Source organism: Prinia subflava, chromosome Z (genome assembly GCF_021018805.1).
Source record: "Prinia subflava isolate CZ2003 ecotype Zambia chromosome Z, Cam_Psub_1.2, whole genome shotgun sequence".
Classification (NCBI taxonomy): Eukaryota; Metazoa; Chordata; class Aves; order Passeriformes; family Cisticolidae; genus Prinia; species Prinia subflava.
Window position 1 is genome coordinate 23,095,913 of NC_086283.1, and position 26,695 is coordinate 23,122,607.

Below are 26,695 nucleotides of genomic sequence, written 5' to 3' on the forward strand. Positions count from 1 at the left end.
TGACTTGCTGAGATGGAGTTCAGACCAGCCTAAACTGATTTGTGGACCTGAGCCCTAAAATACTGCTGTGAAGGAAACAGCCTGTTGTCAGCACTAAAGACCTCATTTGAGAGCAGAGGTACACCACAGGTCTTGTGCTGGCTACCAGTTTTGGCAGTCTAAGTCCTCCCATTCTGATTCAGGAGAAAATCCTGAATTCTCTGGGAAGAGGGAAGGTATAGAAGTTAATGTTGCAGTTCTGTGGCAGCTGTGAACAATGATGAGCTGGTACAATTCTGCTTTGCTTGCAGCTCAGGTGATAATAAAATGACAGATTCCCCATAGACCAGAAGCTCATTGATGTGCTAAAACTCAGTGTGGCTTTGGAGGCAGCTACACCCCTACGTCTCCTGACCACCAGTCAATCATCACCGACACGGAGAACTGGAGGGCCCAAGTGCCTTTGTTGCTGTGACAAGGAGGGACCTTCAGCAGTGAGGTTCTTTGCCAGGCTGCTAAGTGAGCAATCTTCTCTCTTCCCTCCTTAGTATGGGTTCAAACACACCAACAGCTTAAAGAAAGGCCTAAAATGGAAGACTCTGTTGTGTGTAAGTGTGGGGAAATAGGAACAGCAAAATAATAGTGCCCTGTAACATAAACCATGCCCTAGGTCCAGGGGCTTCCAGCTGTAGGTGTTGCCAGGAGCAGGGGCAGCTCAGACTCCTGCAGGACAGCAGACAGGTACCACATTGTTCAGAGCATCCTCTCCCAGCTCAGGATTGTTCCAGGCTTCCCTGCAATTGCAGCCATGGGCAGGTGCCTCAGCAGAGCCCTCACCAAGGCTCAGAGCCAGAGCAGCACTAACCAATATGACCAGAATGAAGATCTCTTAAGCAACATGAACCCTGACTGATCACATATCTGTTTGATGTCAGTCTGCTTTTACAGTTCTCCTTCAGGACTTCTGTTTCTTCTTCAGAACTGAATAATTCTTATTCAATGAGCACTTCATCAATATGCAGCTACATTCTGAACATGAGCTGCCAGGACATGACAGACACTTTCTGCTGGATGATACTCAAACTTCTTACATACACATTTTGATTCAAATGAATCTAATTCTCCAATAAAAGCTTTGAATCACCCTGCAGCTCTCATATATGAAACACTGGAGTGGTCTGGAGATAAACAATGAACATTCAGAACTCTAAATCTAGATAAAACAATGGGGTTTTCTTCACATTTGCTCACATCTCCTTTCTAGGGGTCTGTGCATTAAAGGAAAAGATGTGAAATGTGACTGTCTTCCTAGTGCCTCCCTGTGTACTGTCCCTCACCTGCTGGGGCTGCCAGGAGTCACCAGTCAAGTGGGTTCATGTTCTCCAGTAATATGATGGCCTTCAGCAATCTGCTCCCTCTTCAAAAGCTACCCATTACACCAGGAGAGAACAACGTAGGCTTTGATGCTGTTATCTGCCTTTGCTCCCCTGTTTATCAAACACTTTGAAATATGTGACACTCCTTCTGCAGGCACTCCAAACCATCTAAGTACTCCCTTTCCACAGGGCTCAGCAATTAGCAGTAATCTCTGGCAATAACAACGCAAGGGAAACCAGAAGACAAGGCTGGGAACCTGCCTTTAGAGTTACTGCAAGAAAACTCCTCCTGGATACTCAGACAGTTTATCCCTGGATAAGGACAGAGATTTCTTAAAACCTCTTCAGATAGCTTGTAGGATTTGCTTCATTAAGATGCTAGGAAAACAGCATCCCCAATCCTATGCCCCTTTTCACTGGGTTTCTTCCCCAACCAGGAAAGACAGAGAAAACTTTTCTTGAGAAATTTATGAAGACGCAGAAGTTTGCAAGGATGGCCAGAGGGGACAGTTCTTGGTGCCAGCCTCCTGAGCAGAGGGACACAGGGAGGGAGGAAGCACCTCTCTGGGTACAGCTGTGCTGCTCCTTCCATCCCCTCTGCCCAGCCCAGCCTCACTGTCTTTGTGATGTTTAACATCCCCAGGCCTCCATTTGTTTTTACATATCTGAGCACATGTTTTGCTTATTGCTCCCTGTCCTAGGTTACAATGTAAGGTGTGCCCAGAGTGTGTATTCTATCACATCTTCAGGAGCTGTTGGAACCAGGTGGGGCAGTTTCCCTTGCCCCCTCCCTCTGGACTATCTGCTGTTAATGGGCCATCAAGGCCTCATCCAGTGACTCACAGGTAACTCCCTCTGGGAGCCATCTCTGTTTAATGGGCACTCAAGGACCCACTGCAGGACCCATAGAATGGTGTCAGCCCACTGTGAGAGGCTGTGAGCATTCCCACCTGGATATCATCTGGGACTGGGGACAGCACAGGAGAATTCCTGGGTTCCCAGAGGACAAGAGCTACCAGACCTTTCTACAGCATCACTGCTTCAACAAGACCGCTCCATCTGGACTGCTACCACCACCCTAACTAACAGGGTGTCAGGTTCTATTCTGACTCTGTCAGTGTTTTTTTTGTGTTATTGCTTTTATTCTGGGTGGGTTTTTTGGTTTTTTGGGGTTTTTTTTACTATTTTTTTTCTCTCTCCTATTAAATTGCATTTCTGACTTGGAGTCTCTCACTGGTTTTGCTTTCAAACCAGCACACTCCCTTATCATGAAAAACTGCACACAGATAGGGATGACCATAATCTCAGAAACAAAAAGTGAAGGTAACTGCAGCTGAGCTATTACTTCACCTTGAAGATGAAGGTGCTGTTCAAAGTGCAAAAGGACTGGAGGGGGCGGGGGGGGGAACCTTGAGGTTCTGAATTTTCAGGAGTTCTAAACCAACATTTCCAAGCATCACAAAATATTCTTTCCTGAATTGTGGGTAATTTGTACTATGAGAGGCAAATAAGGCAGAATAATCTGATACCATTGAACCCTCACAAACTACAGTGACACTCAGGGAAGTGAGAGCTGTGAAACAGCCTGACCAGCAGCAGAGGAAAGAGAGGTATAGAAGGATTCCCTGGAGGGAGAAATCACTCCACAACTCTGACAAGCAGACAAGAACAGGCAATTACACTGCTATAGCAGCAAATTAGGCTTTTAGGTGCAAAGTGAAGCCTAAACTTCTCCTGAAATCCCTAAGTACTTCAAGATGTGGGAACTGGAACTTCAGCCACATCCCTGTGAGGAGCAGAGCCCCTGCCCAGTGTGGGTACGAAGCTTGAGAAGGCTGGAAACACAGAGCAGACACAACCAACCCCTCTGTGCCCCCCAGCTCCTCACAGTCCAGAGGAATCAGTTCTGGATGCAGATCCACCAGACCCCTCCACTCACAGAGCTGGGATCCTCCCAGACCTCCTGGGTCTCAGCCCTTTACAAACGTCCTGGACTTGGGTGCCAAAACCACCACTCCAAGAGCAATTCTCAGGTTTATTAAATACCCAAGAGTTCATGCACAAACCAAAGCACAGCCAGTGCAGCCAGGAGCACACAGGGATTCGCTGTCACTCAGACATCCTTTCCCAATGGTATAAATAAGACCCATTGAGCTCCAAACATCTTCATTTATGCTCCTCCTGAAGCTGGAGCTTACTGAACATGGGGATGAATCTCTAATCTACACCACATCATGCTGCACAAACCTGCTCACAGAATCTAAGGCTGTGAAGAATCATCTGACCCTCAGAAAATGCTGTACAATCTGTCCTATCCTAATTTTCTTGCTCCTCCAGCAAATCATTCTGCAATTTCCTGCTGTACAGTGCTAAAATAGAAGGGAAATGGTTTCCTTATGAATCAGCACAACCAGCATTTTTTGCTTGTTTTATCTGGCTGAGTAATTTTTTCTTAGGAGAGAGAAAATAGTGCCCATGATCCTGTGAAATATCCATGATCAAACACGCGTATATCCAAGGGAAAGTGACTGACTCTGGACTTGGGAGCCAAATATTGGGAGGCAATATTATTTTTTCATCTGCCATTGAGGGGTGGAGTGCACAGGCAGCATCTCCCTGGTTCCAGGGCAGTGAAGCAGAGAGCATCACTGGGGCAGCACTGCACCAGTTTGCCACACACACTGTTCTGCATGCTCCCACTCTGGGAAGGCGGCCAGTGGGTGACACAGCCAGCACAGCCCGAGAGTTCATGCACTGCAGACAGACCATCACTTCTCTGCTCCCTATGTTTGGGAAGTTCGGAGTTGCTGTGGAGACACAGAACAGGATGTGACATGACAACTCCTCTGCCTACAACCCCAAAAAAGACTTATTTTTATTAACAAGGAATGCACGCAGACAAATATTCCTCTGCTGCTGGCAGCTGTCTGTGTGGTTTGGCAAGCGTCACATCCCAGGGAGTGGGAGGGCAGGGGGGTGGACAGACCTCGGCTGGGTCACAGCTTCACTCCTGAAGGCACAGACACTCTTTCTCCCTGTGCCCGCTGGAGGAACTGCCTTGGGAGGGAGCCCCAAGGGGACACTCCTTTGTGGGGCTGGGTGCCCTCCTGGTGTCAGAGTCAGGTTCTCCCCCTGCAGCAGCTTCCCCGAAAGAGTCTTCAGACAGAGTGGGATGGAGGATCCCACAGAACCCTGCTCAGGACAAAACTTTTCCTCTCAGCCTCTGCACAGCAGCTCAGTGTTACAAAGCCCCTGATATGAAGTGTCCTCAGCCCTGATGAGGGTCCATCTGTGCCTGTCCCTGCAGAGCCAGGTTTGGAGCTCTGTGGCCAGTCTCACAATGGGCACTTTGTCTCAAGTTGAGTGTCTTGAAGTTGCAGCCATCCACGAGGAATTGTAAGTTCCATAGGAGTGATTGGTAACTCCTCTTTCTGAGCAAACAAGATTTGACACAAGCTTAAAGGGCTTTTAACGCTGATCAAGAAGAAGCTGTAATTCATTACTGGAAGCTGGAATTAATTACTGCTGATAATCACATTAACCAGAGAATGCACATTCTTTGCAGGGAGTGATCAGGAGTGCTGACAGGTAAAACAGTTAAGCTCAAGAGCATGGAATTACCCTTTTCTTCAGGAAGACCAGAGACAGAAGCAGATTTATCTGAAGCTCCTCATGCCCTTTAGTTTTCTGTCCCCCCTCCAGGATATCCCCAGTTTCTTCCCTCTCTCCAAAGCTGGCCAGGCTGAACCATTCTGTCACTCTCACCTGGATCCCTGGGATCCCATCCAAATGAGCTCAGGCTCTCCACGGTGCTATTTGAAAGGTCAGGATCTGACTCATGACTCCAGTATGGTGGTATTTTTGGCTCTGCTTTAATCATTTTCTCCTGCATGTCTCATGCGCTGCCTGCCAGAACCCCTTGTCTTCCCAATTATGGTGAAAATAGATAATTAGTAATAGCCTAAATCAGGAACTACTTGGAATTATTGGCGAACAGACTCTAGTCCAACAGTATGAATTCTTCATTTATCTTTTCCACTTTGGTGCTGGCACAGGGATAAATGTTGGACCAGGCTTTCGAAGGGAGATGTTTGTCAGCTGCTGGGAATGTTTATGTTAGAATCCTGACGTGTAATGATAACATGCTGGTGAAAAAAGGGAGACAAAGCCCGTCACTAGGATCCCTGTTGTTCCCTTGGGGTCTCCCCTCACCTCCCAGTGACAGAACTCTTTTCTGTGCTCTGCAGAAAACCAGTACCCTGCTCCCTAAGCCTTGTGCTCTCACCACGCCAGCCACAGGCATTCCAGATCACATGAACTCCCAAATCTTTCTGACATTAATTTGTGTTCCTCAGTCTAGACTCATCATGTCCAACTGTTACATTCCTGAAATCCCAAGAATTTCAAAACTGCATTTATGTGGATTAAAATTTCTGTAGAAATTTTATTCCACATAAATATTGTTTTTAATGTCTCATATTTGACAAATATTTGTTCATACTCAGTCCTCTTGTGAAGCAGAAAAATTGCTGTCATTAACCTCACTTTATGGAAAGGAAAGAGAAGAGAAATTATTTTGCTGAAGGCAGAGGGGAAATCAGTATTAACATGGCTCTGTCTCTGAGCCACCCCTTTCCCCAGCAGAGCAGTGCCAGGCATTCTTTTTTGCGTGGCCAGCAGAGACGTACATGGCACTTGGCTCACATTTGCTCTTCTGTTTCATTCCAAGCAGCCTGTTCAGGACTTGCTCAGGCACTAGAACAGCAAGGGAGGCCACCCTGCCTTCCGTCCCTTGCCTGCCATGCAGCAGCATCACTTCAGAGTCCCTGCACTCAGTGCCCCTTTTCCTCAGCCTGTAGATGACACCAAGACCCTGCAGAGGGAGAACACCCCCTGGCCCTCACCTGAGGCCAGTCACTAGGCTTTGTCCTCACACTGGCTGCCATTGCAGGGGTAGCTGGGGCAGATTTGACAGCCTGGACACCAACACATTTATTGCAGTCACCACAGGCACTGCCACACACGCCGTGGATGCCACTGCTGTGTGCCATGAGCACTGCTGCACGCTCCATGGGCATCACAGGGACTCCCCCACCTCTGTGGGAACACACTGGCACAAACCCTGCATGTCACACCAGGGTGAAGCACTGACACTGCCCCTGACAGCATCCTGGCTGTGACATGGGAACAGACCTTGCTGTTCCCTGAAGGCAGGGCTTTCTCAGCTGGTTTTATTTTTACTAAGTAACACGTCTGACTCACAGAGGGGTGACCTAGCCCCAGCTGTTGCACGGCTGAGCTGCATCAAACGTGCCAATAGCACTTGACACTGGCACAAAACAGCCTTTCCCCTTTTCAGTGGTACGTGTACTGGAAACTCCTATCTTGACTAGCAGAAGCCCAGACTGCCCAGCACTCCATCTCGGCATGGAGAGGTGTCAGGAAAGATATTTTTTAAGTTCTAGACAAGTTCAGTCAGTGAAGTGCAATTACTACGAAAAGCTCTTTGTGAAGAAGATAATTTTTTGCTGTGCACACAGGATCCGGCACTCCCCAAATAGAACCAAGATATAACACAGAGCATGCATTCAGGGGACAAGCTTTCCTGATACTAATGCCTCAGATATTTATCGAGGCTTGGGAGAAGGGACAGTTATCTGACTGACACTGCATTTTCCTTTTCTCTCTCTCCCCTGCAAAATGCATGTGGGTTTTATGGAAGAACAGAAAACTGGCATTATCAGAAGCCACCAAAGAGGTACCTTTGATGGTTAGAGATTTTTATTTTGGAGAAGACTATTTCTCTATTGCAGTTTTCCTTGTCTTCTGGATATGTGTTGAATTTTCCAATAAATGTGTCCATTAAAAGAATTATTTTGTCTGTAGCCCAAAGTATGACTTTATCACCCAAAACTCCTCTGCCAAAAGCCCATGTCAGCTGCCTGTCTGGTTGCTGAAGGCTAAGCACAATTAATGAGACCGCCAATATTCACAACTCCTGCATGACCAGTGCAAGAGGAAGTACTCAAGACATAAAATGCTTTTTCCACCTAAGAGGTGAAAGTTAAAATAGCATTAACAATAGAAGAATGGGGTTGCAGCAGCCTTCCATTCCCAGGCTACCAAGAAACCCAAACATATAATTCATAGCAGTTTTGGGATCATTTTAAAACATTTTAATTCATGTTGCGTAATTTGCAGAAGACTGGGTAAGACTCCAAGAAAGACAGGCTTTCCTGATCATTTTTCAATTGCTTTATGGTTTTTCCATGTTTGAAGAGCAGCACACAGCAGCACTCAGGCTGTTGGTGGTCCTGGGGACACCTGGCTGGAGCACAGTGAGGGGACACAGGGTGCCAGCACAGACTGAAGAGTGTTGCCCTGCATGGGAACCCTGCTCCTCCATCTGTTTTCCCTGCAGGTGGCTCTGCCTGGAGATAGCAAAGGCTGAACACTGGATGCAGGGCAGAGTCCAGGCTTCCATTTTACCAAACGCAAATGGTTATCCCTGCCAAACTTGCCAGATGTCGCTCTTAGTGGATAAGTGTCCATGAAGCTGGGACAAGCAGGAGAGGAACTCTGGAGGTGGGCTTAGAAAAGCAAGTGTTGATCCTTGCCAGTGTCTCAGACCTGTGGTACCATGTACATTCCAGTGAAAAACTGCATTTCTCAGTGCTTCCTGTGTCCGTCCCTCAGTGCCTCCTGTGGGGATGTTCATGGGGTTGTGAGTGCCTGCTCAGCCCCACTTGCAGCTGATGCATCTTCCCTGACTTTGGTGATGGTGGTGAAGAGAGCTGAGCAGTTCCCTACTTTACTGCAGAGGAACTAATTATTGTTTTATATGATTTTTAACTTACACACACCATTGAAGTAGAACAGTTTCCACAGGAAGGGCTGGGGCTTCAAACAGTCTTTCCATGTAGGTGACTGCTGGAGGCAAGGGTATCCTTAGAGTAGGGAGGTACACTGACCAAAGCCCCTCAGCTCAGGAGGAGCTTTTCCCACCAAGGAGGAAGCCTTCCACTTGCTGGGCAAGGATTTAATTGCATGGTTACGCATAGCTGTGAGGATCATTCCAATTCTGTGACTGTCATCCCTCTGAGAGTCTGCCTGACCAAGTCCTTCAAGCACGCTGGTAGGAGAATCTCTTTTCTGTGTCCTATCCAGTTACTGGCTTCCCAAGCACACTGCCTCTTTCCAAAGCACATGGCTTTTATAGGAAAACAGAGGGGATTATTGGGGGCAATTGGGGAGGCAGCTTTTGATGGCTGGAGCTTTTAGAGATTGCTCCTGTTATAACGTTGTAATGTTGTAATGTTGTAATGTTCCCTCAAGCTGGATGGTGACATACACCTAAGGGTGTCAGCCAGACGTGCTCCTGGCCCTTTAAGCCCTGGTCTGAAATGCAACACTTTAGAAATATGATGGTTTATACAACTTTAGCCAGTGAGTCAATTCCGGATTATCAGCCCACAGAGGGAGGATACTGCCTATCCCTCAAAAATTAGCAACCAGCAAGCTCTTTCCTTTGATGCATGTTATTTTAAAGAGTCAGCTCACTTCTTTGCTCCAAGAACACTTCCCATTAATCACTGCACAGGAACATTGTGACCTCCTCCCCCAATGGCTTTATGCCCAGGATGACTAGTTCAGAATCATCAGAAAAGAAGACAGAGGGAGAGGAGCTGAAGAAGATTTGGTCCCACCAAAGACGTGGGGAAGTAGGTGCCACTACAGGAAAGTCACTTCAAGGGATGGGATAGATGGGAAGCAGCATGCAAGTACTTACAAGACTTCCAGACCAAAAAGTATTAGAAAACAACTAAACCGTTGCTTGCTTCAGAAAAAAAGAAAAAAAAAAAGAAAAAAAAAAAAGAAAAAAAAAAAAAAAAAAAAAAGAAAAAAAAAAAAAAAAGTCCTGTGCCAAGACATGAGCAGTTCAGAGCTGGGGCCAGAACAGGCTGCCGTAACCTCATCTGACAGATCTCCCTGGCTGCCACACACCCTCCCAGTTTCCAATGAGCTGTGCTTATCGCTATGACCACTGCTGTCTCACCAGCACCTAACCCCTGCAGTGCTGCAGCAAGTGCCTCACTTCAGTGCCTCTGCTGTGCTGTTCTCCACCAGCTGTGATTTACCCAGACTGAGCACCAGTTAAACAGATCATGACCATAGACAAAGCTGCCGAGGAACAAAGCTGCCGAGGAACAACTTCCTTCCTTCCTTCATATGGCTTGGACTTCACATCTCAGTTTCTAGAAACGGAGAGAATCTGTAATTATTCTTAACACAAAGTTAGTGACACCAGAGAAGAGCCTCTGGGTATGACTGGGCAGGGAAAAATGCCAAGAAGCATCAGTTCATGAATATTTACTCTTCTTTGCAAAGCCCCATGAAAGGGTGGTACCTGCAAGCCCTGATCAGCCCAGAGCTGATTTCAATTTGCTCCAATAGACTTTAAAACCATAAAACATAGAACTTGGTAGTAAAAGGCCATGGGGACCTCCCATTGAACTTACAGGCCTAGCAAAATATCACCATTAGTTTTACAATTCTTTCTTCCCATAGTGTCTATATTTCACATTCCAGACCTTTCTGTGGCTTACACTGTAATACCAAGTGGTCCCTGAGGAATTAAAAGGAGACTTGCCCATATTCTTACAGACTGTCAGGCTCATTAGTGAAGGCATTAAAACCAAGTTTGAAAGTCTTAAAACTGCTAATCCTCGTTGTGCTACATTCAACACCTTTAACACTGTCCAGGCTATGGGAAGATGATGGGGCAAGCCTCAGCCAGGGTGCTCAGGTAGCCCAGGGGGAAGCAGCTTCCCAGGAGACAGCTCTGCTAAGCAGGAACACAACCTGATCAGTACCAGGCAAGGAGAAGGGTCTTTCTTCAGGAACTCATCAGCTTAATGAGCAAACCTTTAAACCAAGGTTTAAAGTGGGGTTGGTGATGTGAGTCTGCAGGTGGTTCCAAACCACATAGCCATGGGCAGCAGCCTGAGCACACACAGCTGGAATGGAAACAAGAAAGAAAATACTGTTCCATTATTGTTCCCTTGCTTTGATGTCCATGTCCCAGTGACAGAAATACACCAGCCAGCCCTGTGCCAACCACAGCCGATTTCCATACAAAAGCATGCAAACAGAAAGTTGTCTCCAATAAGAAAATATTGCAAAAGGTATACTTCTTAATTTGCTAAAATATTTTCATCCAAGATTTTTCCAATTTCAGATTGATATTGCTAGCTTGTACTTTAAGCTAAAACATTTTTATTTTCCCATGGCAGTTGGCAAATCCTTTTGCTGGCTGGATCTCCTGTGAAACTAGCCTTTTCCATAAAACACTCTGGAAGTCTTGTGTGACTGACAGCTGTCACACTGGCATCACAGACTCTCTTCTTTCAACCCTGTCATCTCCCTCCTTTTGTCTAAATGATCTCAGGGATTTTGGGAAACTGGTTAAAATCTCGTAGCAGAGGAGCAGCAGAACCCCTGGGATCCCTTCCTTCACCCCACGCAGTGGTTTTAGATCATGATCATCTCCAGAAGACAATCTGAAATAACAGCCTGCTGAAGAGAACAGGTTCTCCTTTTCAACCAGTGCCTCTGGGGGCTCTTCTCTGTTGTGTGTTTGCTCAGGTTTCAGGCAGGTAAAAAATTCACAAAAAGTTTATAGTTAGAATCTTTCTTTATCCAGAGGCAAAAGTTTATGTGTTCCACTTAATATTTCCAGAAATAGCAGAAAGAGGTGCTAAAGAAAACTGCCTGTTTTCAGAAAAAGAGTAATTCTTCGTTTCAGATTTGAAGGGATTTTTGCTTTCTTTAAACACACCTGCCAAGTTCTAATTTCCCTTCTTTTCAGCCTTATAAAAAAATTGTCATACAGGGAACAAAAACCAGAGCTCTCTGCATTTTGAATGCCAGACTTTTGAAGTCTCCAGCAGTTCAGGGTGAAAATTGCCAAGGAAAAGAGGGCAAAAAACGTTTTAACAGACAGATAGACATTTGTTATCACAGGAAAGAATGAGGTAATTTAGTTCATCTAAAACACCTAGATCACCAAGAAAATTGAGCTGACATTTATACATACACACTAATTACCAGGAACATGAACACATCGGAGGAGTTCCCTACGCTGAAGATATCACAAACTGCATGTTCTGGGTACCTGGCTTTGGGCATTTCTGCCCAATAGGTCCACTAAAGAAAAGTTGTGTTTCAGCATAAGGGTGACTGAGGGCACAGCCAGGACTCGAACAGCATAGGCTAAAACAGGCTGAAAATAACTCCCAGGAAATAACAAACAAATCCTGGGGCGAGACTGAAGGGGGATTCTGCTCAAAAGAAGCACAACAATTTGACAATTGAAGCAAAATTATCATGTTACGTTCCAGCCCCAGCAGTGGGCCCTGGGATGGCAGCCAGCTCTCCTCAGCTGGGAGCAAAACACCAAAGTATGTCCCTAATCCCAGGAAGAGGCTCCCAGAATATGGCCAGGCCCAGTTCTTGAGGACATGGGGAAAGGCAAATGGTCCTTGAATTTCACTTAGCCAGTTGTACCCAGACTGACACTTTGCAGTGTCGGGGTAACATGCTGTAGGCAGTAACGCAGTCAATAAATAACCTTTAGCTCACGGCCACGGGTACTCAGCGCATGATGCTCTACAGGATTAGGTTAAAACTGCCTCAGACTGAGTGGCATCTGCTGGTCTGTCTGGCTCCTCAGGTGCATGATCCCACCAGGCTGACCTGCTGTCTGAGGCTCTGGGGCATCTTGAGAAAACCTGCGCTCGGCTGCAGTACCACTGGCTCGATGAACTTAGTTACACAGCCAAGGAAAGGCTTTATTGCCTCCCTGAAAGCCACAGAAACAAGTAATGCTTTATTGACAGTCTGATTCTGCTACTGCAGGAGACTCAGGAGAAGAGTGAAGGAAAGATAGGATGCTGACTCACGAGCAGAAAAGGAGAAAAAAGATGACACGTTGGTCAAACCAGCCTTCAGAGCAGTGATGATATTCTGGCAGACATTAATGACTGGGAGAAGTATCAGGGGGATTCATCTGTTTGTTTTAGGTTTCCCAGGGCAAGTGTTATTCAGTTGTGGGCTTTCATGTATATTAGGTGCAACACTGTTACTCCCAAATCATAAGGTGGAAAGGGGAGGCATTATGTCAGAGGATGAAAACTGACACCCCCAACATCTGGTTCAGCTTCACCGGAAATCTGTCACCTCCCTGGTCTTTTTTGGAAGAGTCTGGAGATTTAAGTTCAGTGTATCAGTGGTATTTGGCTAGTCTGTTCTGGCTGACCACTGCGAGTCGTCAAGACCTATTTTTAGACACATGAATAACGAAGGATTTTGGAGTGGATCCTGAAATGCCCTGAGTCTCAGTAGGAATGTGGCAGTGGCACCCAAAGAGGCTTGTTTGCAAGTGTTTTATTTGTTCATTTACTCAGAGCTCTCCATCCCAGTGTGTGCTGTGAGTTACATCTCCTCTGCCCACAGCCTCCCTGTGGCAGTGGTTCCAGCTGGGGGCATGGGGCGTGTCTGTGCATACTTGTGGTTCAGCCAGCGTCCGGGCAGTTCCACCTTCTACTTATTTTTGTGTGGCTGCGAGTGCCACAGCCCTGGCACAGTCCCCCTGCAGCCCCCCAGCCCCCTGCCAGAAAGGGTTTGTCAGGGAGGTGTTGGGGACACAATCGCTGCCCTTCCCTGGCCGGCCTGTGCTGCCACTCTTGAGAGCCCAGGGCTCGGGGCAGTGGCTGGAGCCTGAGCTCAGGCTGCTTTATCTCGTTTCTTTGACTGCATTCTCTCAACTGAGACTCCAAACTCCTTGGCCATCGTTGTGTCCAAGGCCTAAGATGTCCCTGCCAAGGCACCAGCGCAGCTCCAGACCACCAGCACCGGCATCGGCACGAGCAGTGTCACTGTGCCCCACACTGCAGTGTCACTGTGCCACCTCCCAAATGTGCCTGGTTTATCGTCACCTGGGGCCTCTGGAACAGCAGGTGAACTCCCACGGACAGGCAGGAATATGCACACACGTTCTACCACATATCACGTTCTTCTCACCTGTAACAGGTGATTGTGAGGCTCAGATCGGTGCCCAGGTCTGTACGGTGTTTCCCAAACCCTGAATCCCATTTTGATACGATTTTTCAAATTCTCTGAGAAACCCCCCGTTCCCTCGGAGCTCTGCCGAGCTCGGCAGCCGGTGAGGGCTGGGTGCCGTCGCCAGGGTGAGAGGTTGGGGACGAACCCGGCGGCCCCTCCCCGGCTCAGGAGGACCCCTGGCGGGCCCTGCCCGCTCCGGTCCCGGCAGTCCCGGGGCCTTTTCCCCCTCGGGCCCCTCAGGGCGCCTCGTCCGGGCAGGGCGGGAACGGCGGGCCGCCAGGGGGCGCTGTGGGGCTGTGGGGCCTCCCTGACGGCGGGGCGGTGCCACAGCGCCCCCTGGCGGCTTCCGCCGTTCCCGGTCTCCCGGTGCCCACTCCCGGCTCCGCCGCCGTTCCCGCTCTCCCGGTGCCCACTCCCTGCTCCCGCCGCCGTTCCCGCTCTCCCGGTGCCCACTCCCTGCTCCCGCCGCCGTTCCCGCTCTCCCGGTGCCCACTCCCTGCTCCCGCCGCCGTTTCCGCTCCCCCCGTGCCCTCTCCTGTCACTTTCTTCAATTAACGGCGCTGTTGTGGCGCTTCCCGGTGGCTCTCGGTCGGCACCGGTCATCAGATATTCGGCACCTCAGCTCTGGGCTCCCCGGGCCGGCTTGTGGCAATGAGACCCGTGTGTGTTTTCCTGCTTATTGAACTCAAAACTTCCTCTGGCACAGGAGCAGCCGAGTGAGCTGGAATTTGCAGGGCAAACCCCACAGGATGAATCCCGGTTATGGCGTGTTTGAGTGGGCAGAGGTCGAGGCACTTTCTCATGTGAGAAGTCGGTTCAACACCTCACGGTCTGGAAAATTGCAAAGCAAACCTCCAGGAATTAAGAAACCACTGGAGACATCGATCCCTGCATTTCACAGACAAACTCAGGTGAAACACACCTGAGCCAGCACAGGTGTATAAAGTATGTGTATAAAGTCCTATTTGCCATGTAGTTCTTATAAAGAATCACAAGACCTTCAGCGTCACACATTTCAGCTGAAAAAATAGACGCCGCTCTTCCCAGCCTTTGGATTTACAGTGGGTGAGAGATGGGATGGGATGCAGCCTGTGTCACACGCCACCCTCCAGGTCCTCAGCATTCCCAAAAGCCGCCAGCAGCTCAGTCCCCTCCGGGCTCCATTCTGCTCCTGCAGTGTCCCTGTGCTTGAAGTCTCTCTCCTGTCCCTTTGTGGCAGTGCCCACACCCAGCCCCTTGCCCACACTCATCCTGTAGAGATGCTTCTCACCAGGTCTCCGTGAGGTGAGTGTCAATACAAAGCCCACTTACTCTTGTCCACATAGTGACAGAAGAATATTAAAAATAAAAATGAATTCAGGATCATTTAGAGGTCAGTGCAGATGCCACAGAGGAGGATTTTCCACCTGAGAAAGCTGAATTCTGTCCTTCTGGGAAAAAAAAGGATGGCTTCTCATTTTGGTGTGTAGGAGACGAGGCCCATTCTTCTTCACCTGCTGTACCAAGCTCTGTGCAAACAATAACACTGTGTGAGTTAACACTTCTCTTGTAAGGAAAAACCATTAAAAAGACGCAATTCCTGCACCTGAGTCAGGGATCAAAATTTTTAAAAATGGCCAAAGTCCACAGCAGCAGTATACTGTCAGACCAAGTAACTTGGTTTTACCAGCTTAATAGTTATTCAGCTAGCTAATAATTACTTCACTGTCAAGCTTACCTCCTGCACAGTGAGCACTGGACTCTTTGGCAGTAGCAACAATCCCAAACTGAGTATCAGTTCGGGTGACCTCTCTGGCGTATTCAACACTGTGTGTTGGAGGGCAAAGCACCCTATTAGCAAACCCTTAGGTGTCTTCTCACCACAGTTAAAGCCAAAGTGAGAGGAACCCTCCATGGAGGGATGTCTTTCTCATTCCTTTGACTTACACATTCCTATTCCTACATCTCCCCATTTTTCAAATTGAAGACATTCGGAGGGTGCCACAGTGCTTTGGGCGATGTTGAAGTGAACCCAGGTTGACAGCTTCCATTTTAATCATTTAGAAGTGACTCAAAAAGCCTGTGAGCCCTCTGTGGGGCTACACAAAGCTCATCGGGGATTGTTAAGTGATCCACAGCTGCAGGTTAATTATTCTGCTTGGAAACTTTCTTCAAAAGGAGATATAAGAAACAGCTCGTCAGAGAGGGCAATAAAATAGTCTCTTCTTTTGGTGTAGTCACCTGATTTTAACACTTTGGACGCTAAAGGGTTCTTTTAATGTAGCTGCAGGGTTCTGTATTTGCCATATTGCTGGTTTTCAGTGGATGTGTAGCTGGAAACTGATGTAGAATCTTTGGTGACCAGTTACCTACTGGAGCTCTTGCTGCCCTACTTGTAGCTTTGCCCAACGAGCCCAGGTCTGGCACAATCACAGTGCACATGTTGTTACCGAGCAGCCCTTCCAAACAAATCTGACTTCAATGGCCAGTTTTCACATGTGGCACAGCTGTAGCAGGCTTGCTGTGTATGGTTCCTGCCCTGTTTGCTTGCAGTCAGGTGAGGGAGAGCGTGAGTTCCCCAGCAAGGGGAAGGGAGCCAGGGGATGGCTGAGCACCCCAGCAGGAGCACTGGGGAGAAAGGCACATGGAATCGATCTTCTCTTCATGGGAGTGTTTATTGGAGAATAACAATTAAATTCAAGGGGACCTCAAAGTGTCCCATGCTCCTGCCTAGACCGAGGTGCCAGGCAAAAAGTGCTGCTGCAACCAGCCATTGACTGCATGAGCTGCAGGGAAGCACATGGTAATGAAACAGCATTTGCAGTCAGGGCACATCCATGGCTGACTCCTCACCTGGGTAACCACAGTGCTTCTTTGTGCAAAGGGCTTTTCATACTGAAAGAAGTCAAAACTCACGGAGACAAAAGTTTTGGTCATGGATTTATGTCTGCCAACAACAGCAGTCTATGCTTTCTTGCTAATCCTCTTGTAAGAGGGAATATCATCTCCTTTTCATAACTCAAAAGTTACACAAAACCCAGAGGAGAGAGAGGGTGCTGGACCAGTATTTTATTTGACTGTTAGCCCCCAAAGAACATTGGTGGATCAAATCTTGTGTATTACAACGACACAGATATTTTAACAGAGCATGTATTAAAGCATGAGCATCCGGTGGGAGGTTGTGCATAATCAGGGGGAAGTTTGCCAGACTTTTACAGAAACAATCACTGTTTTTTAAGGTAGCTCAACGTTGCCAGACTGCAGACTCCTACTGAGGAAAGCGCTGCTGCACAAGGGTCAGCATGGGATGTGCTATGAGGAAACAATGTCAGCTTTTTATCTGGGAGCATACGGTCCCTTGGAGAGCTGTTGCCAGGTGAGAGATGTCTGCCTACTGCCATGGTCAGACGGGCAGCCTGTGGGTTTGACCTAGGCCTGCACCACCCATCCATTCACACAAGGCTGAGGGATGCTGAGCCGGCATGCTGAAGAATGAGGGGCAAGAACAGAATCTGATTGATTTAGTCCAGAGTAAGGAGTTTGACAGTTCTCTGGGAGAGGGCTGGGATATACACGTAAACTGCATTATTTAAGCTCAATTATTTTTTCCAACGTGAAGAGAAGAGCACTTGAATAAGTTTTATTAAGTTACAGTAACAATGTTTATTTGCATTTTTGATTGGATTGGTTTTTTAAAAAGAGACATCTTGTTTATAGAAACCTCCAGACAGTAATTTTAGGAAAATACCATTTCCAGTGTCATGGATTCCCAGTTTTCCAGACAGTAAAACACCCAGCTTAGGACTAATGTCTGGTTTATGCAGTAATTTACTTGTAACACAGAATTAAAGGTTTTAGTACTGCCTCTGTGGTGCCAGCTCCAGGCAGGACTCCACTCCAGTTGGACCAAATTGAAGGCTCACCTAGTCGGAGCCAATACCTGAGCCTTGGGTATTTGCTCTCTGAAGAGATGTTTCTAATTCCGTTTCCTCCCCATAGCACATCCTCTGCAGAGTAATTCCTGCAGATGTGAAGGAAAAGAGATCACTGTGCCTCAGATGGGGGCACAGACCTGAAGCCTTAGCACTGTCATTGCCAGCTGGACTTGCAGTGTCCCAAGCAATGCCACATCCCTGTCCCTGTCCCAGCTGCTGTTGTCCTCCTCCTTCCCACAATAACTTAGGAAAAAGCAAGATTAGTGTTGCTCTTACTCTTTCATCCCCTTCACCACTTCTTTTTGAAATACAAATACATTCTCAGGTCACATATTTTTGTACCCATCAAAGCATCTTGATTTCCAGATTTAAGCAGCCTTTCACACAGGTTTGCAGCTGTGACATGCTACCAGTCTGGGTAGAAATGCTCAGCTACTGTGGTGTAATTTAGAGTACCTTGCAAGGGAAGACTGAAGCTCATTTCATTTTCACTGTCTTTTGAAGCTCAGGCCTTTACCATCACAAAGGCAGAATGGACATGAAGAAACTGATTATTCTTTCTGAGAAAGAGGGAAACACAACTTTGGTGGCTTTTCATAGCCATAGGCTGAAGTTGGCCATGTGCTCCCACTGGGTATCTCTCCCTAGTGACCGAAACCCAGCCCTGTAACACAGTGGCTGGCTCCACTGTGAGCCCCCAGAGCAGCAGCTGCTGCTGCCAGCTGTCAGGCACCCACATCCCCAGGAATCCCAGCTATCTCTTGCATTCCAGAGGCACTGTTTGGGCTAGGAGCAGCACTGCTAGTGCACCCTGCCATCAGCGATGTAGCTGGAACACAAGGATCTCTGCTTGAGATGAGTGCTGTGGCACATTGTCAGATGCTCAGTTTAACTGAGCAGGGAACACATGACCATTTACACGTTACAGGTTAAACTTCTTCCATCTCCTGCATTTTGGGTTGAAAACCTGGTTTATTGCGTTGTGACAGAACCAACACAATGCTGGTTCCACCTCAGACAAAGGCAGAACCCCCAGTTCCGTAACTGCTGAAAGGTTGCTGCTGCCCACAGGATAACTACAGGACAGGGAGACAGGCTGACTCAATGGGGAAGGGCTGCCAGGCTGGCAGGGAAGCCACAAAGGACACACTTCTTGAGGACTGGTGAAAAATAAAATACTATTGAAAGTGAAAATAATTTAGATTTTGTGCCACAGAAATGTCAATTCACAAAGCTGAAGCCCTAACAGCTTTACACCAAGCCACAGTGGGTAGCTAGTGTGTGTATAACCAGTGCACCTTCCTCATGTTTGCTTAGACCATGAAAGGCTTCGTGTGCTGTTAAATAATTACTTTCATTTTTGCTGGCTGTTCCAATGAAAAATTCACTCAATACCCCTCATTCTGGAGTGCACAAGTGGGCAATTCATCCCTAGAGAATTTTGATACCTGAGAGAATAAGGTCCAGAATGACCCAGTCAAATGGTTTGGGCAGAAGGTTGACTTAATGGTCTCCAGAGCCCTTTCCCAACCCGTTTTCCCCATGATTTTGCTGATCCCCATGATTTTGATCCCCTATGGGGTGCTGCCCAGCTGTCAGATGAAGGGTTCAGCTTTCTGCCACAATCGGCTGCACGCTGGTTATGTCTGTCTTTGTGGAGTGCCTCTTGGAGGGTGTCTGTGCCTTCTGGCATGTGCTGCTTCTTTTGTACTGGCAGTTTTCAGCCTTGGTGTGCTGGAACAGCGGGGAGATGGGCTGCAGAGCGTGCCCCTGAGCCATGCTCCTGCGCCGGCACACGCACAGCAGGGACCGGAGCTCCGTGCGGAAGCTCTCGTTCAGCCAGCAGTAGATGAAGGGGTTGTAGCAGGTGCTGCTCATGGCGAACCAGTGAAAAGCGAAGTACAGAGCGTTGCTGCTGTGGATGGCCCTGCAGGAGATGAGCACCACGTAGCAGTTCAGGGGAAACCAGCACACGGCAAACACAACCACCACCACCATCAGCATCTTCAGCGTCATCTTCTTCTTCCGCTGATGGGCGTAGTACTGCTCCATGGTGAGGTCCCCAATGGCATTCCTCAGCCAGAGCTTTTTGGCCACTATGGTGTATGTGATGGAGATCACAAGCAAGGGCAGGACATACAAGAGAACAAATGTAGTCAGGTCCAAATACTTCCAAAAAAGATCAGCAGGAGGAGGGAAGCTGGGGAGGCAGACCATCCGGATGGTTCTGTTTCTGAAGGTCAAAGAGAAAGAGCTCTCAATTCCACTACTAGCTGCACACGTTTGAGGACAAATACCTCAGACATTCAGACAAGTTTCAGTACAGGTACAGGTAGCAGAACTCAATTGGTGTCATGGCCAGGTGCCACCCTCAATGGAAAATTTTACTCTAGGTTTGACCTTTGGCTCCAATTAAGGTTATCTTAAACATATGCCCAGGAAAAGAAAGAACTCATCCATATTGACATCTGGTGATGAGGAGACCCTCTCCCCTGTACCTGCACCAAATTACATGGTTGAATCTCTGAGTCCAAAACAAGTAATGAAACAACCTGAAAGCAATTCCACCAATGCTCATTGTGCCTTTGTGACAGACACAGCACCCATGGGAAGGGAACTTCTCTGTTTCACCACCCTTTCTGCTCTAATGACATGGATGGAGGGGTGTGGCCTTGACTTCTCTGGGGCTTTTCAAACGTCATACAACAAAAAATATGTAAATGTCTTACCCAATATAAAACCTCGTCAGAGTCTGATAAATGGCGTGAGGCAGTGAGAAGCAGCTGGCCATAACCCAGATGATGAGGATGCAAATCCCTCCTTTCACTGTGGACATGCGTGGCTTGAGAGGGTGCATGATCACCTGCAGAGAACAATGACTCTTGAGGATCTACAGCATCTTGGTCACTCTTTGAGCCCTATGTTGCATGTGACATGCAGCAGCAACTCCACATCTCCTCAGTGTTAAAAGGCAGAGACTCACTTTACAGGACTTCAGGGAGCACAAGAGCTGGAAAGTGCATGGAGCTGTGCACATATTGGGTGTTACTGCTGGCCCAGAGCCTGGGCAGAGAAAGAGCACACATTCGATGTGACCCATCAGCAGGACTCCAGAGACCACAGTGGTGAGATCTCAGCTGAGCTGCATGCACCATGGAGGATTACATTAGGCAATGAAACAATAATTAAAAATAGATCTATCATGTCATCCAGATGATCATTTGGCTGATGAAGTCTTTGGTATTTTATGCATGTTGTTTCTAGTCCCATTATAAATACCTACTTAATCAAGTTGTACAACTGCCCCAGAGTATATCTCTGCTGTGATACTTCTCAGGATTAACAATATTTTTAGAGGCGAGTGTTGGTTTCTCTTTTGTCCAGGACATCTCCTCACTTCTGTCTTTGTCTCCTTGGGCCATATTAGTTCATCCCAGCCCAGAGGAACCCACTCCACTGAATTTGAGGGCATGTATGTTTTGCCCTTAACGAAAAAAAAACACTTCTTGATACCTGGCCATGCCTTTCAATCAACCCATAATCTACTGATTAAAATTAATCACTGTCGAAGTTCTTTGATTTCAGGAGCTGTAGTATTGCACATGAAATAGGCAGACTGTCAAACTCTTTGTGGCAAAAAAAAAAAGACAGAAGTGGCTGATCTGTGCTCTGGCAGTCCCTGTGATTCTCTGACACCAGGTGGAGCTAGTTCTTGTTTTGAATTTCATCCAGCCACATCATTTATCACGTGAAGCTGCTTTTCAGTAGCAACTGTTACAGTGACTCCAGCACTGCAAGAAATCCAGCCTGCCTGAGAGCTCACTTTGCTGGATTTGGCCTCCCAGCACTCATCAGCTAAAGAACAAATTACAAACTCTCTTAAGGAAACCCTTCAGCCTGTACTCATTGCTTGACCTGAAAGGTTTTCCTGGCTGGTAAGTATCAGGGCTGGAGGAGGAGAGAATTTCTTGCCTTAGACTGGATGAGTTAACATAGTTCTTACTAGTTCCTAGTCTTAGGCAAGGAATGGACAAGTGTCAGAACTGACAGACTCATGAATCTGTGTGGAGAGAACGTGTGGGCTGGCTGATGTTTGAATTCCGCACTTATCCCCACCCTGCTGGTGGGGCTGTGCTCTGAGGCAGGGCTGGGGAGAGCAGGGAGTCCATGAGCCCAGTGGCCCAGGCAGAGCAGGGGTGGACCAGGCTGTCTAGCACTGGCTTCCTGAGGTTTTCAGTATCTCCAAGGACAGAGCACTCCCGCTAACCACAACCTCTCTGGGCAGCCTCTTGCAGTATTTCATCACCCTCAGTGTAAAAATCATGGGTATTTTGTCCACTGCTATGAAAGCTAGAGTTCTCCCCTCTGTTCCCTGAGTCTCAAGACAGTGCAGGTTTCCAGGTACTGGGATTTGAGGAGGAAACAACTATGTATTTTGCACATTATTTTCTAGCAAACATAGGGGCAGTGTCTTCAACATACCTGGTGCCGGTCCAGTGCAATGGCAGCAAGGGTCAGCACAGACACGTGGACAGAGCAGTACTGAACAAACCGGCTGATATGACACATCAGCTTTCCAAAAAGCCAGGTGCTGCTCACAAACCTCACCTGAAGAACAGACAACATCAGATTAAGAGGAGCAGTAACTGAAGAGAAGCAAATTGGCTTCCCCGGTGCACAGTACAGAAGAAGTGCTTTAGTACAGTTTCCTGAGGCTTTGGAGGTGCTATATCCTCAGTTTTTCCTTGGGAAACAGTGACTGTGCAAGAGGATCTCAAACTGAGGTTGAGATTTACTGCACTGGGCAAACCAGTGGCTTGAGCAGTGCTCTGTGTATGTTGTGTACATGTGTACATTCATACATTTACCATTGCCCTTTTGGAACATGTAAAGAAATCTTAGCTCTGCTCAACGAGGCTCTGCAGGGCACAGTAGGTGACTCCCAGAAAACATTTTGATTTTGGACATGTGGCTGCTGAAAGCTGCATGGTCTCCAGACTTAGTGAGAGAAATCCATGGAATCCATCTCACCTGTTCCCAGAGAGGTGTTACTGATGATGGCTTCTCTGCAGAGGAGAGTGTGCCAAATTGCCTCATTCCCTTGTTATTCCTGACTGTGTAATATTAATTACAAATTAATGTCACTCATTTTGCTGCAGATTAAGCTAATTTGAAGTAAAGTATATTTATTACAAAGCATCTGTCCACAGACAATTAGTCAACACTAGCTAATCTGTTTTCAGTTTATCTAATTAATTTCCCTACAGGGGCGACTCTTGCAGCACTGACTGTCCCTGAACCGGAGCAGTGTGCTGGATTCTCTGAAGCTGATGTAAAGCTCGCTCCTGCGAGAGCTGATAGGAATTTAATTACACGTGCCTAGTGTGTGTGACTATTGGTACGCAAACACACAAGTGGGCACCAGGCTCTCCCTGAACAAATTATAGGATGCAAATCCCATCAGAGCAAGGCAGGGAAATCCCACCACAGAAACAGCATCAGTTTAAGAAAGGATGAATTCAAATAGCTGATTCGACATCTACTTCTAGAAGGCAGAAATGCACTCGGGGCAGGGATGAAGCAGGAGGATTTTGAACAGGAATGCTGGGTCAAATCCAGGAGCAGAGTCCGGTTTACATGGCATTTATATTCTGTGTGACAGTGGGGCAAGAAATTAATCTTTAATTTTTCCCATCTCATTCATTTAATGTTATTTTATATCATGTATTTTTTAGTCACTGAAAATAAAAAAAAGGATGATTAGCTCCAGGAAGCACTGTCTGGGAGGGACATGCCACCGACGCTGTTCAGTACAGCCCGAGCACTTCCCTGAGATATTGCACAGAGACTGACCTGGTTCATGTTGTTTCCATAGGAAACGAACCATTAGTTGGATTGTCTCATGTCAAACTTGTCCCCACTTCCTTCCCCATCTACAGGCAAAAAGGGTTCCCAGATCTGTGCCTTGCCCAGAGGCAAGCTGGAAAGCTGAAGCAGAGTGACTCGTGCAATGGACTGCGGGGTGGGGGCATGAGCTCCCACCTCCACTTGCTCAGAGGGTGTTTGGGATGGGGGTCATGACTGCACCCTCTCCAGAAGGCAAAAGGAGAAGGGGGGCAAAAATAAGTCTGGATACCAGCCTGGTCCCAGCCCGTTCAACCCTAGTGCACACAGCTGACAGGCACACACAGACACCAGCAGGCACGGCTGGACGGGGCTCACCAGGGTGAAGGGGGTGTTCAGGGTGGTGATCATCACGTCAGCAACGGCCAGATTTACGATGAAGAGGTTGGTGGCAGAGTGCATCCTCTTGTTCTTGACGACCACGTGGCACACCAGGATGTTGCCGAAGAGAGAGATGCAGATGATCACAGAGTAGGCGACAATCAGCAGCGCCTTCACCGTCCTGCTCTGGGACTCACCCTCATACTTTGCTCCACTATCAAAGTCCCCCAGGTCCTCCAGGTTCAAGTCACTGTGGAAGAAGGACTGGTTAGGGAAGCCATACAGTGCAGAGAAGAAGTTGGTCGTGTTGTGGTTCTCCGCTCTCCAGAAGGGCTTGGGAATGTACTGCAAGGGGAACCAGGTGTGCTGTCTCATGGCTGGGGCAACAGAGCCCTGGTCCAGCCACACACTCGTCAGTGCCTTCTGCCAGTTCAGCTGCTAAAGCCAATGGTTGCAGGAGGGAACACACACACTTGCATTTTAAAAATCTTCACCATGATTGCAAACTAGAGAAAAGAGTTGATAAACGGGTCCTTCTGCCTGTGCCCAGGACACGCCTGCTTCACCTCAGAGGCTCCCTGTCGGCTGCCCTTCTTAAGTCCCATATGTCCCCTACAGAGAAGCTGGTTCAGAGGTTGAAATATCAGAGATCCCCAAACACTTTCTCTGCACCAAGGAAGAAATCTTAGTGAATATTTCCTTTTGGGCACTGTTCTTCTTCAATCTGCAACTTATCCTTGGAAATCTGCTTTACTGGTTCTCCACACAGTCCTTAATCCATCAGGTTTCTGTTTCCCAAGAGTTTTCAGAGCTTGGCAGAAACAAAAAAGCAAGGGCTGCCTTTTGCTTTGCTTTTCCCTCTCCAAGTATCTCTGACTACTCAGTGAAGCAGCTTTGCTCAGCAGCAGAGTGGTCCCTGTGTTCCCTGTGATATACACAGCTGCCAGATGACACACTGCACAGGAAGGAGCCAATGGCAGATCTCTTCCCACTTTTTCCTGAGGTGTATCACAACCCACACGTCGGCGGCAGCAACACAGCCTGATATGTGCAGATCCAGAGAGCAGCAAAACACAGATGGAGGGTGGATGTGCTATGATCTCCCTCTCGTGCTCTCTGCTCTTCTCTGGGCACCAAGCACAACAGCTATGTGGGGGTGAAGCATCTTCACTACTTTGTGGCATCTCCCTTTCTCTTCATCCCAGATTTTTAGCAGAGAACATCTGAGGGTCGTGTGCTTGGCCCCAGCCCCTTCCTGCTCTCATGTGATGCAGAGGATAGAGTGAAAAGTGAAACATAATCTGACAATAAGAGCAGCAGCCCAGCATGCTGGGGGACACCCAGGATGGCTGGCTGCACTCTGCATCCCGGCTGGGCTGGTGCCTGTGCTGAGCCCCAGGGCATTCAGGCACCCGCCGGTATCTCTGCAGCAGCCTGGCAGAGGCTGCAGGAACACACAGGGCTCCATCCCTGGGCTCCTTTGCTGTATGGCCCTGACAGGCCCCTTTGCCACATTCCCTGCTGTGCATCAGGAGGGTGAGGGTGCAGAGCAGCACTGGCTGTACACACATGAACCCAACAGCAGTGAGATATCCTGGGTGCCAGAAGTGAGTGACTCTCATCCCATATTGCTGCAAAACAGTTTTATTCTGTCGCAGGTACAAACGCTTCAGCAATCACATGCTGATTTGCTGCACTTATTAGTCACTTGCAAATATTTTGAGCTGCTCAAAGCAGGCTTTGGGGTTCATCATGCATTGGTGCTAGCTCCTCTCAGACAGACAAAGCAAGGGACAAATGTACTTCTGCCAACCCATCCAGATGAATTCTGCCACCCTTTGTTTCTGTAGAAGATTTTTGGCTTTCACATGTTGACACTACCTGAGAGACAAATTTTTGTAAATTTTCATTTTTGTGAGTTTAGTTAGCATTTTCCCTGTTGGTGCTCTTTTGTCAGATTGCTGAAATGTCAGTTGAGATGCATATCCATCTTCTGAACAGATCTACTGTGATCTAACATAATCTCATCAACAGATCAATGTTGATGAGGGCCAGAAAAAGCAGAGCTATACTATAAAAATTCAGATTCTTGGAAACACTACAGCATCAGATTTCAAGCATTTTCACAGGTCATTGCCAGAGTTCATCAACTTTGCTCATGGAGGTCAAGGGGGCTGTTGGGAACAAGTCCCTGAGCTCAATGGGTTCACAGAATCTTCCCTGTACTTCCCTCCAGGGACTTCTTCCTGCCTGACAGAGAGAAGTGGGATAATTCAACATTCACGCTCATTGTACAGCATGTAAAAGCATCCAGGGTCAAGGCAGCTTGCACTTACACCTGAATTTAAGCTAATTTTAAGGAAATGAGTTCTAAAGACATGATTCATCTCCATTACTGGACAGAATTTAATGAGGCAAATCATAATAGCAATGGAGATTTTCTCCCCAGGCTGTTACTATAAGCTCAGTGGGTACATGCATTCAAATGCTTGTCCCTGTCAGCTCACAAAAAGATGTACAGAAAATGCTTTCATGACTGGAGTACTGAGCTCAAAAACTGAATTAAATTGTCCCCACAGGTCCCTGCAGATTGTTATATTTCATATTTATGAGATATGTAAAGACTTCATATGAGGGCAGACAAGAAATCCTGTGAACCCAAGACCACTCTGTTAAAACTTCTCCTAATGCAGATATTCCTATCATGCTCCAACTGTGCATTTTTTGGCTTCTTGTCTTGGTCTTCTCCATCCGTCCTTCCCTGCACTCCACTCCTGATGCTGAGTGCAGGCTTCCCATGTCCTCAGGAAAGGAGATGAGAGCTGCTGGAGATAAAGTCCACTTCAGATCTGCACTCAGGACACAGAGAGTTGATGCTCAGAGCAATTAGCAAGAAAGTGTCCAGCCTCCGAAAGAATCCCCTCTCCTACCAGCTAGGAACTGTGCCACAGGAAGCAGAGAGCACACGGATCCTCACAAAGCCTATACCAAGGTCTGCTGGTGCAAGAATGAGATTTCTGGATTGAAAAAGAAAGGGTCAGTAGAAAGCTATTGAGAAGAATAGCTTTCTGCCATTCA

General features: G+C 47.6%; 1 protein-coding gene across 1 annotated transcript; it reads right to left on the reverse strand.

Moving 5' to 3' along the window:
• Positions 1-16,529: 16,529 nt before the first annotated feature.
• Positions 16,530-24,507, reverse strand: LOC134564016 (G-protein coupled receptor 83-like). The gene is made up of 4 exons (XM_063422593.1): positions 23,615-24,507; positions 21,875-22,000; positions 20,122-20,255; positions 16,530-19,625 (listed from the first exon to the last, which is right to left on the reverse strand). The coding sequence occupies exons 1-4, from the start codon at positions 23,990-23,992 to the stop codon at positions 19,001-19,003; spliced, it is 1,263 nt and encodes a 420-aa protein (XP_063278663.1). The 5' UTR covers positions 23,993-24,507; the 3' UTR covers positions 16,530-19,000.
• Positions 24,508-26,695: the final 2,188 nt, after the last annotated feature.